The sequence below is a fragment of the Parasteatoda tepidariorum genome, chromosome 11 (genome assembly GCF_982258835.1).
Source record: "Parasteatoda tepidariorum strain Cologne lab strain chromosome 11, Ptep-v5.0, whole genome shotgun sequence".
NCBI classification, from domain to species: domain Eukaryota; kingdom Metazoa; phylum Arthropoda; class Arachnida; order Araneae; family Theridiidae; genus Parasteatoda; species Parasteatoda tepidariorum.
In genome coordinates this window covers 26,992,922-27,006,194 of record NC_141765.1, presented here as the reverse complement: position 1 = coordinate 27,006,194, position 13,273 = coordinate 26,992,922, and the positions used below count along the sequence as shown (strand labels likewise).

At 27.4% G+C, this 13,273-nt stretch overlaps 1 protein-coding gene across 1 annotated transcript in view; it reads left to right on the top strand.

Moving 5' to 3' along the window:
- LOC122268403 (protein RRP5 homolog) overlaps positions 1 to 13,273 on the top strand; it is an 86,807-nt gene that overhangs the window by 15,587 nt on the left and 57,947 nt on the right. Inside the window, exons 6-9 of the mRNA XM_087155479.1 lie at positions 3,667 to 3,888; positions 5,143 to 5,211; positions 7,121 to 7,222; positions 11,436 to 11,630. Coding sequence (XP_087011605.1) covers positions 3,667 to 3,888; positions 5,143 to 5,211; positions 7,121 to 7,222; positions 11,436 to 11,630 — 588 coding nt within the window. The remainder of the gene's footprint in view (positions 1 to 3,666; positions 3,889 to 5,142; positions 5,212 to 7,120; positions 7,223 to 11,435; positions 11,631 to 13,273) is intronic.

Below are 13,273 nucleotides of genomic sequence, written 5' to 3'. Positions count from 1 at the left end.
CAATATATGTATGTATACATGTACATGATATGCATGTCCAGTGTATTTATGTACATTGAGCATGTACATAATATGTTCATGCTCAATGTAAGTATCCAAATATGCATAATACATTTGTGAACTATTGTACGTACATTGGGCGTATTTATATTTCACATATATTCATACATGCATTCGACATGCATAACGTTTGTACATACACACATTTGAGATGCATATATTGTACAGATGTATATACATATAGCGTACAGATGTATATACATATAGCGTACAGATGTATATTCATATAATGTACATATGATGAAATGAACATATAATGTTCATATAATGTACATATGTGTGTACATATACAGTAAGTATGTGCATAAATATATTGGGCATAATTCCTTCGTACAAATTTTACATGTGTACATGCATGCTATCCCTATCTATGCATATGGTGCAATGTATATATGTACAATGAATGTATCCACACATGTACAATACACGTATGTTCCATGTATGCATATCCATATGTACTATATATGCACGTACAATACATGAATGTATGTACATACATTGTACATGCGTACATACATTACCTGTATGCAGATGTACATTACATTTATGTCTAAATATGTGTGCAATGCAATAAATAAAATGCATGTAAGTTAACTTTTAATGACTCAAGCAAGTTAAATGACAAAATCAAACGATATTTAAATTTAGTTTTCAGCTTTAATTGTTCTATATCATTTTGAAATTCTCTGAATAAAAAATTATTTTCAGGTATTTTCATGAAATGTTTGACAATACAGATTTATTTTTTTTTATAACATAATGCATGATTCATCAAAATTTTTTAAATGGTAAGAAAAACGGTAAATTTTATGTGTGGAATTAATATTTAGAAATTCCAAATAAAATTATCGTTTGCTTTCTAAAAAATATGAGGTCGAGTTTCATATACCTTAGAATAATTTTAAAACAAATTTTAATAACTTTACTCATATAAATTTTTTTAATGTATGCACAATGTATGTGTATATTGTAATTACATATATTTAAATGTACGCACGTATTTGTACATTACTTGTAATTATGTACATGTATATGTTGTATGCACATGCATACATGGTGCATATAACTATTTTTTGTACATCCATGCATTACATGTGCATAAGTATTAACAAAGTATGTAGTTATACAAATACATACGTAAGTTGTACTTAAGTACATACTTTGCGTGCACATATATCGATGTACATATAAATATGCATGTATACATGTACGCATTTTATTTACACAATTAGTGCATATATTGTACCTTTAAATAACATTTTTACATATTGTACACAAATACGTACAATTTTATATACAAACGTACATTGTATATACGTGCTATTATCGTAAATTTATACAATATATGCACTTAAGTACATAAAAGCATGCAAACGCATAAACATTATTTTCATATACGTTCATACATACATTGTCTATGTATACAAAGATACAAAACATTGCCTTTTTGTACAAACTAACATACATGCGTACATGTATCATAAATGCATAATTATATGTACTAAGCATATGCGCATTGCATTAAGTATATTACAATATAATTATGAATATTGTACGTACAAACAACGTTTGTGCATACATTGTATGTATAGGAATCGCAAATTGTACGTTCATGCGTGCATACATTCTATGTACATAAAAATATGTAAACACATGAATACTTACATAAAAAATTTGACTATAGTATACAATCGTAATAACTTGTAATCGTATAGTTTGATTACAAGTAATCACAATTACATGTAATCATATATTTTGATTACTTGTAATCGTTTTTGTTGTGATTACTTGTAATCGCAATTACTTGTAATCATGATTACAAGTAATTGATTACAAGTAATTGATTACTGTAATCAAAATTGTAATCATGATTACAGCTGTAATCAAAATTTTTTGAAAGTTGTAATCACGATTACAAGTAATTGATTACTTGTAATCGTGATTACAAGTAATTGATTACATAGCTGTAATTATCTGTAATCAATTACAGTTGTAATCGATTACTGTAATCAACGGCCAACTCTGGTTAGAAGTAAATAAGAGGAATAAATTTAAGAAAAAAACCAAATATTAAGTAACCAGATAGTAAAAGATAGCTTTAGATATAGATAACTAAACTAATTAGATAGTCACAAATGATTTTAAATCTGAATTTAAATTCATCGAAGGAAATATCTGAATCAGTCATCGTCAGTCTCTCCTGATTATTTATTAACGCTTCTTCTTTCTGAACCCATTTTTAGTGTGTTTTCTGTCGATTCCACATGTATGTATGAATTGTAGAACCATCAATAATATGCTATTTTAGCTACTCTAGCTTATTTTCAACTGTATAAAATTATGTTTCGCATATCCCTGAGATCCAGATCAAGTTTAAAATCCTGCTTTTTCTGTTTTTCCACTCACCCATCATTCTTTTCGCCCTTTTCCCTCCACAGGTATAATTTTTTATGACTTTGAACCCTGCCTTTGTTGCAGCTAAGGTAAGGCCAAAAACTAGCAGCTCTCCCATGTTCTAGCACTATCTGTCACGTGGTCACATAAATGCATACTTGTATGATTCGTGAACCAGAGCAAGCTTTAAAAAATCTCATATACTTGAGTGATTTGAGGACCAGAGTATGTTTAAAAATATTGAACCCTCCGCTTTTTCTGTTTTTCCACCCATTCATTCTTTTTGCCCTTTTCCCTCCACAGGTGAACATTTTTTATGACTTTGCATCCTGCCTTTGTTGCTGCTCGGGTAAGGCTGAAAACAAGCAGCTCTCCCAAGTTACTTGCGCTATCTGTCAAATGGTCACATAAATGCAAACTTGAATGATTTGGTCACATGTAGCTTACGATAATTGTATTTTATTCATCATTAATCGCTTGTCCAAATTTGCTAGAATTAGGGGTATTGGATTAAGTTGACATGATTGTTTGATATAATGCAGTGGTATAAATCTATGGTGATTAAAGGTGGGTAGATTGATAGAATTGTGTAATTGCTGCTTCAGTTTACCTCATGAATTTTCAAAAATAGACATCTTTTTTTAAAAAAAAAAATTACTTCAAATCAGCTCCAATTTATATTTGCTGTGTCTGAAGATTAGTGTTTTCAAAGACAATTTCTAAATCTGCTTTATATGCATTTTCACTAAATTTTGGAAAAATTTCTTTAAATATTCATTTTTATTGCAAAGGTAGGGTAATTTATAATTTTAATTTATATTAATAGTAATAAATTTATTGTGTTAGGTTTAAGAAAGCTTATTATTGTAATAAACAGCTACAAATTCATAAAGTTGTTATTGTATATTGTAAAATTGCACCACTGAATCACACCAAAACTTTGGCAATCCCCTCACCTTATGTTGAGGATACAGTGAAGATTGATGAGATTAAATGATGGATAGATGAGTTGAGTGATTGAAATAAAATTATGAATAGATGAATACCAATGTTTTTGGGTGTAATGAAATGAATGATGTTATTTCTTATATTTATTATTTCGTTTGTTAAATTAATATCAAATTTTGAGACACAAATATTTGATGCATTATAACTTGAAATGATCTTTAACACCTTTTTTTTTACAATTTTACGTTTTTTTTTTAACTTTAGGTATTGTTCACTGCTGTAAAAAGTATCGAGGATCATGGCTATGTTATGGAAACAGGAATTAATGGTTTAACAGGATTTCTCTCATTTAAGAGCACTAATTCAAGTAAATTGTTGCATTTAGGTCAAGTAGTTCCTTCGTACATCAATAAATTGCCAAAACAGAAAAATACTGGAAATGTTATAACACTGACCCTTCTTAGCTATGAAGATACCTTTCCTGTGGTAAGTTGTGCTTTCTTTTATTCTTTCATTTCATGAATGCTTCTTACTCCTGGTCAACCAGAAATTCATAAGTTCTACAGAGTGAACTAAAGCGCTGTTAAATTTTTAAGTATTAATCCAATTATATCAACTTTTACTTAAAAACCTACAAAAAATAAAATTTTATATCATTAAATTGGGGGGGGGGGTTATAGTTAATAATAGCTTTTATTTTGTGATAAGAAATCAAAGTTTCCTGTTTTTTTAAACCATTATTTTTTTTATTTCAATCAATTCTAATAAATGGCTATGTGATGTCAACATTTTAAGTATACTCTACCCTTTGCAAAGAAATGTTTTCATGTTACCAGGCTCTGATTCTGAATGATTAAAGAAAAAGAGTACAAATTTTCTCTTGCATTTTAATTTTGTTTTCTAGAGACTATTTTTACTGAAAAAAGTTTTTTAGTAAAGCCTATATTTTTTAAAATTTTATAAAAAATACATGTTTTTTTTTATTTGATTTTTTGTACCAATGATATTTTGTTGCTCTCCTTTAGCTTTACGTTTATATAATTTTTACTTAATCCAGTTTTTTTAAACAGTTATTTTTTAATAAATCTTTATTTTTCTAAATTTTTACTTAGCAAACAGTCCAGAAACAACATAGCATTTTGGAACTGGTATATTTTCCAATGGTTTTATTAACTTGAAAGAGTTTTCTGCTTTAATTATTTCTTAAACACTTCAAAGAGAAGAAATTATAAGATTTACTACTGTTTTATCGCTATAAAAAAATAATTTCTTTATATTTATTGTAACTGAGAAACTATTTTGAGAGATCATTATCAAAGCCTTTCGAAGTGACATTATTTGTATCCGTATTGCACATTATTTCTATCTGTTTGACACAGTGAACAAAAAAATAGAAAGTAGAATTGACAATTTAGAAACAGAAATCAACAATTCTGAAAATAAAGTTTTATTCAGTTTTTTTCTATAAAATAGATCAAGGCAATTTGAAGGGATCCAAATTAAAATAAAACCAAGGTTCTGAAGAAAAATGTGCCTATTTCTCATTTTAATTTATACAATTAATGTTCGACTCCTAAATTCTTTGATCTTCTAAATTATAGTAGCAATTTTGATCTGATCTTTCCTGACAGTTGCCCTCAGGTGTCTTAAAGATAAAATTTCTTTTTGGAGATAATATAGATTTTCAGTCTAAGTTTCTTCCTGTATTACATTTTAATGCTTCTTATTTCATTGTTTTAGGTTTCAAACGAAGATGTTAAAATTTCATCTCTTTTGCCAGGTGCTCGTATTAGTGCTTATATTTCTGAGGTATGTTATTTTCCCCTGTATATCTGCTATCCTGATAAGCTTATAGGCAAAGCTTGCCAGTTTTATTGAGAAACTTATACCAAACTTGTATTTTAGAGTGTGACGGAAAGCACAAATTGTCAAAATCCTATTTACCTACAAAAACATCATGTTTATATAATTCAACATAATAAGAATAATTAAATTATTAAATAGTCTGCCTTATTGTACTGAAACAAGTCTAGCATTTTTGATCGAAGACTGTATATTATGTTGGGTATATAAGTTGACAATTGAGAAAAAAAATATATCAAAATTTATATTTTATTGTAAAATCTTTTAAAAAATGGGGAATTTCAAATTCTTTTGGATAGTTAGTGAAGGCTCTTTTTTTTGTGGAATTCTACAGATGTGAGTAGAAGTATGTATATATATATAGAATCCATTGCAGAGTTGATCTGTTTGACAACAATGCTAGCATTATTAAATCTGACACAAATCATGTTCTGGAATCTTTAAATTTGTAGCTTTATGACCTGTATTAAAGGTTTTCTGTGTGCTGTTTTTTGAAAATACTCTGGAATAAATTATCTTATCTTTTCTTATTCTTGAATTTTTTTTTCTTCCTGAAAGTAGTTTTAAATATTGTTTCTAAGAAAAAATTCTGCATTAAGAAAATATAATGAGAAAAAATGCAAAATTTTGTTTATAACTTATTAAAAATAGTTTTTGAAAGAAATAAATTAATGCAGAGTTATTCATTTCTATTGCATTGATATTTCAAGAGTAAAGAATGTATGAGTTGACCCCCAAATTTCATAAAATTTGGGGGGGTTTGAAAACTTAACTCATACACCACAATATAAGATACTTGAATTCTACCAGAATAGTTTGTCAAATTTAACTGACAGAGTAATAAATAACATTAACATTGCACTCAGAAAAGCATTTTAAAGATTAGTTATTGTTAAATTCTAATACTTGTAGTCAGAAAATATTACCGAAGATATTATTTTAATGTTTGAAGATATTATTTTCCACCACTTTTCTTTTAGGAGTGTTTATTCTAAAATCCCTTAAAATGTGATATTTTAAAGTGGTATTTGTTTTATTCTTAACAGCACTTGCTCAGGGGTTAGAGCTCTTAATTCCTAAGAAATTTACCGCATTCTAATCCCAGTGATGGTTGATCATGACCTGTCATCACTGGGATTTGAGCCTCCTCATGTTAGACTAATCAAGTTAATGCCACTTGCCAAATATCAGCAAGCCTGCTTGGGGAAAATTTTGATTTAAGAGGTTTAGGAAGCATAGCAACAATTTACAGTTAATTTCGCATTTTATCTTATCGTATTTTCTTTACTTATTAATGTTTTTTATGAACAACACTTTAAATTATGTTCAGAAAAAAATTAATAATGTGAAAAGTTCAGATAAATAATTCAAGAGTATTTTGAATTAAAGTAAAAGAATATAAGAAAGTTTAAAGCATACTATAAAACTACTAGTTTAAGGATTCCAGAACATCATCTGTGTCAGATTCTATAACTTTAACAGTGTTGTAAAATAGGTCCCACTCTGTGATGGATTCTACTTCTTTCTCATCTGCTGAGTCCCATGAAAAATAGTCTGCACTCTCATCCAAAGAATTCAAAGTTTCAATCTTTTTAAAAGATTATTAGAGAGAACAATATTTTATATGTTTTTATTTTAGAAATGGTATTTTTTTGGAGGGGTTTTAATGGTTGACTTATGAACTTATATTATATTAATGACTTAAGGTCTGCCAAAATCTTTAAAGAGTAATGTTAAACCTTGATGTTAAGTAGCTAAACAAAATATAGTAAAAGTTTTTTTTTGTTTCTGTTTTGTTCAAAAGTTTATTTATAATTTATTATCTATATATAATATTTTACCTACTGTTTTTCAGGTTTCTGAAACTTTTTTGTACATGAAATGCCTCAATTTTGAAGCTTGTGCAAGTGTTCTAACTGCTCGCAAGAGTCAGAAATCAATTAAAGAAGCTGTTGAAGTAAATTAATATTTTCCTACTAGTATATCTGCTATTTAATGTTGTGAACAAAGCTGAGTAATCTTATCTATTTTGTTGTAGCCATTTTTATCTTGCTAAATGCATTCCATTAAGTAGTGTAAGAAAAATTATTTCATCAAACACAAGTCAGCATGCTTGGTTTTTCGTTTCCAGCTACTTTGGGGTTGGCTGTTTTCTGAATCAGGTTTGAGTAGTGGAAGTTAGAACAAGTTACCAGTACTTTATGTCTTCAAAGGAACTAATATTATAATGTACTGGAGAAAAAAGAAGTTCTATTTACTTACTAATAAATAGTTTCCTTATTATAATTTTACCTAATTGTTTTTCCTATTAAAATGTAGCAAGAATTGCCTATAATTATAGAAGTACAGCTAAATCTGTTTGGCTCAATAGCGGTTTTTACTGGATATTACCTCATTTGAAATAGTAAATACTTTAAATCTTGAAATCTTTCTTAATGTTTAGTTACATAAACCTTAGATATCCAGGAATATTAACTTAATACCCAATTTTTGTGGAAAAAAATTTTAGTAGCATTTTTCGCAAAAATTTTTAGTTTATCATAATTTTCTGTGAGAAAATACGTTCAAAAGTAAAAATAAGAAAATAATGTTTTTGAAGGAATTATTTTCCCTAATAATAAACTATTAAGATACTTCTTTCTAGCTTTTTTAGGAAACAATACTTATTTATCATGACACTTACTATTTAAAATTAATACATGCATTTATTCCCATAATTTCCCTTTCTTCACAAACTCACTTTTATATATGGATTATCTAATTTCAAAGACTTGCCTTTCAGGGTTGGGTTTTTGCCGTCAAAAACTGGTTTTTGACATGACAGTGGTAAAAAACGTGTTTTTACCGGTAAAAACTGTCAAAAACCTACCGTTTCCTTTTATTTATGGCATATAGCGGACAATATATTATTTTCACATAATTGCCTTTATAAATTATTGTTGTAAATGATTGCTATTGATTTTGCAACTATATACACGTATTCTTATAGAAGGATATACATTCATACAGAAATATTGTAGTATACTTATTGAAAATAGTGATACTTACTTTTATCATTATAGCTTGATTTACAAAGGATTCAAAATTTTGCATTTCTTAATTGTTAGAAATAAACAAACAAACAAAAAAGCTTGGAACTATTAATAAATTCAGGAACTAAAATGAAGAATTTAAATTTGGCATTTCTTAAATATTAGAAATAAGCTAAACAAAACTTCTAACTACTAACAAACTCTATGTCAAGAAATACTGCTATTTTGTCAAGTTAAAAGCTTTTATTCAGTTGAAAAAGCACATTGAACAAAACTTAATTACAAACAAAATTATATGTTCAGTAGTCGGGGTCACTGTGCCGAAGCATACGATAGTAAGTGACTAATTTTGCACATTTTTCATTGCCCAGTCGATTTCTGAGTTTAGTATGGATGAGTCCAAAATTTGAGAATAATGAGGATTCGAAATCATTGAGGATAATGATAACAAAAGGTTAGTGCAATGTTGCAAGGAAACTCTAAAAGGATTTCCCAGTGTTTTTCATGTCTCATTTCTGTGTAAAATATTGAAAACAAAAATGATAAGAAAAGTTTATTTTATGAGGCTTTCTTTTTATGTGTACATGTGTTTCTCAAAGCAAGATTTTATGAATGAAAGTAATCAATCTTGGCATTCTTCAGTAATGTAATATGCCCAACAAAATGATGCTTGGAAATGTTGAAAATTTTGATTAGTATCCTAATATTTTACTTCAAATAGTATGTTTTGATATAATCATATTGGGAAAATGCAAGAATCTGTTCTTAAATATCTTTTAGCAACTTTGTTTTAAATTTTATTGCCAAAAAAATGAATTAATTTTAAATTATAAGCAGTTAAACTCAAATAAAAATACAGTTTTATCCAAACTATGGGTTTTTGACAGTTTTTGACAGAGGGGTTTTTGACATGACGGTAAAAATCATGGTAATAACCGGTAAAAACCGTCATGTGTCAAAAACTTGCCAACCGGAAGTTTTTTTTACATCTGCTCAAAGATGCTATTTTGTTCACATTGTAGGAAGTTTAGCACCCCTTACACCTTCCCTCTCCTTTAAAAGCAGAAAAAATTGTGTTTACCAAGAGAAGTGGGCTCCCTAAAAATTCAGTGTTATTTACACAATCCTAAGCAACATGGTGATATATATTGTCATGCCCTCATATATTGTCACGTCCTTTCATCTCAGTTGAATTGAAATATTTGGCCAAGTGGTTGGTTTCCAATATGCTTTGCATTTCAAACTTCTTTAAAACTCATAATTAAAAGGTAAGCCATATTAGAAAGCATATTACTGTTTATATGTTTATGTAAGCATAGTAAAGTAGAGCAATATAAGTTACATTCCACTGTTTTGAATACTATTCCACAATTTAATTTTTCTAAGCACTCAAAATAGATTAGACAAAAATAATTTTTAAAGAGTAGTTTACATTCTGTAGTAAATAAAATAAAAACATATGTTTCTGCTTATTAAAGAAATATATCACATATTAACTCACAATAGTGACTTTTCCCCTGAAGAAGTTTTAATTAGATTTTAAATTTGAAATGTGAGTAAACTTTCAAAATACATTTGTTAATTTAAATTTTTCAAAACAAGATATTGGCATTTAAATGTTTGAAATTTAATTTCGATTACATGCTATATATCTCTGTATAATTTTTCTCAGGGTTTGAAAAAACCCAACCCATCTGCCTGAGTTTTATTGAAAAAACCCGGGGGAAATTAGGTTTTATTGATTTAGTGCTCATAAACTTACTGTACAAATATTTTTATTTATTAAAGAGTGTTGTATAAGCTTCAAACTAGAAATAAATCCAAAAAGTTATTTTAATTTATTTATATGTATTTTATATTAAATTTAAATAACGCATTATCACTAATACATATTTGAATCTTCTTTATACATAACGTTTCACAATTTTTAACCCAAGCATTATAAAATATAAATGCAGTAATATAAAAGGAACAAGTTTATTAATCTTTTTGTTTTCACAAACATTTATTTACTATATTTATTAAAAAAATATATATATTAGGCATTATAAAATTATGATCAGTAAATACTTATAATCAGTAAAAACTAAAATTTCATCTGACTTTTGACTTTAATAAAAAACTGAAATAAATATTTAATGGTCTTCCATAGAATTTCTATTAATCTTCTATTACTCTTATTCCGTTTTAATAAATTATAATTGACAGTAAACGTTGTGGCATTTGTTACAAAATTTTTTCCTTGCATGATTAAAAGAAATGGTTTTAAGTACTAATATTTTCATTGCGACTTCTCCATAAAAACAAACAGTACACATTTTTATTTTTCCTAGGGAGCGCTGTAGACTAGTTGTGCAACTGTGTATGAAACACCAGGCATGCAAAGAAAACTTTTATACTTGTACAGTGTGCAAATTAAAAAACAGAGCACATTAATAACATTAAACACACTAAAATGCAATCTTAATGGTTCAAGGATCTAACCTCTAAAATGCTCATTATTTTAAATTACAAAATCAGAAACAAAATTGTACTTTCTCTGAGTAAACATACTTCCCCTTTTTTTTTCATAATGCTAAGATTTTTTGATAATTAAATTACGGTAATTGTCTAAATTTTGGAGCATGTTTAAGGTTATACTCTCAAACTATTAATATTGTACCTTAGTATTTGGAAATCTTATCTTAAGATCAAAAGTTATTAAACTGTTCTTTTTTGTGTTCTGTATTCAACTTTTGTTATATTTTGCATTTAAGTATATATCACACTTTTTCTTATTTTTTGTCTGACCATACTACTTGTCCAAATGGTACTGTAATTTTATTTCATACTTTATTCATGGATTTTAAGATTTAATTAATAATGAAAAATAATAAATTCTGAATAAAGTAATCTTTTAATAATAATAATAAGGAATTATTTTAAATGAAAGTTCAATGATGCAAAAAAAAAAATGATTTTGTTATTTTCCTATGTTTTTTCATGTTAATTTTAGCCTAGTGAAAAGTTTTAAGAAATCCCTAAAAATAGCCAAATTCTTGCTATTTCATTTTTAAGAATTTTAGATGTTTACTTACAAAATACAGATTTTATTAAATCTATTGCTTTCTCATTTAATTGTTGTATTTTCCCCCTCAGGTTTTTGGAACAGTACTGTATGTGCATCCAGTTACAAATGTATTGTATTTACATTTGGGTTCTTTGCCAACTCCTTCGACTTTTGATGCCTTTTTTACTGTTGAGAAGTATGACAAAATTAAAAATGCAAAATTTGTTTGTTTTCATCAACAAAAATTATTCTTCAAATTTGAAAAGAGCATGGGTTATGTAAAGGTAAATAACTTTGTTTTTAATGTTTATGGTAATATTTTCATAAGGTTTCAAGTATACGCTAATATTCATATTAGTATCTATTAAAATATTCACCTCAATTTCTTTAAGGATTTGAGGGAGAGGAACCTGAGCTTTCTCACTTTATAAAAAAGCTTTGGGGGGATCAAACTATCAGCATCTACACTTTAAAGATTTTATCAACTTTGCCAGTAGCTTCATGTAGTCTAGAGATATCATTTTCTGCACTAAAATGTTTATAAATTTATTTGAAAAGTGTAAAAAATGAAGCAAGATTGATCAGATAGGCCTGAACAAGATTGAACAAATAGGACTGATCGAGTTGAACAAATTGGCCTGACTTAATACCTATAAAAGCATTTCATTTACACAAGATGAAATGAAGTAACGAAACAAGACAAATATCAAGTTTTAAATCATGTCATAACTTATGAGATTACAGTTTATAGGTATATATTTAAAAAAGGCGACACTTTGAGTACCTTAAACATAAAGCAAAGCTTTAATTTTAAACTATAAATTCCCTTACTGCAACGAATTAAGCGACCCGACTTAAAAGATGAAAATGTTTCAAATGCTTTAAATATTGTTTTAAACAACAACAAAAAATTGCCAATTTGCTGGATTTTCCAATTTCTGAACCTTGCTGGATAGATTCATATTTACATGAACCTAAACAGTGCAGCGGGACAACTTCAAGTGTTTAAAAATTACATCACATTTTCATAGTTAGCATTAAGATCCCTCAAACAGGGTGAGAATCCTCGATTTTTTCGGGTTCCGCGTGTGATTTTTATCTGAATTTAGCTATTACAAAATCAAAATAAAACTGGTATTATGGAAATAAAATCTCATACAAAAAAATTATTAACTAAAACTTTCAAAATTATCAAATCTCTCTCATTTATCTCTAGGATTTGTGATGGAATTTTCACAGCTTGAGTAGATAAAAAAATAATTATTCAAATGCGCAATATGATAATCAAGGATCTTAATGATTGGCAAGTAAAAATATCCTACTTTTAAAACAAATCAAGATTTTTAAAAACTGCTAAAATTCGTAGCAATAATTGCCTATAAGTCATCAACAAAGCTGTGTGGATTAATGATGGAGTTGTTTTTAATCGAAGACAGCAAAAAAATAATTATTAAAATGTGTGGCTCAAAATTTGACAGTTAAATTATCTGTATTATTTCATTCTATTAGTTTATATTATATATGGTCTTAAAAATAGAAATTTTATAAAACTAATGGAAATCTGGCAAAAACTGTCGAAAAAGTGACATCGTGGATTTACAGAAGAATCTCTGCTAATCAAGTGCATCAAAAAGTGATTATTCAGATACACCATTCGAAATTTTTAAAACCTTATAAAAATCTGTAACTGTCAAAAAAGCAATCAATAAAAACAGATTTGCAATTGAATTGGTTTTAATCAATTGTATGAAAAAGTAGTTATTTTAATTCATGTAATGTAAAATCAAAAATGTAAAACCATCTGTAATATAATGTAAAACCATCGGGATATATTAAGCAAAAAGTGATCTGCATAATCTTTTTGATTTACAATAAAGTCCATTACATTGTAAACATTGGAATCAAGTGCATTACAAAGTAATTAATT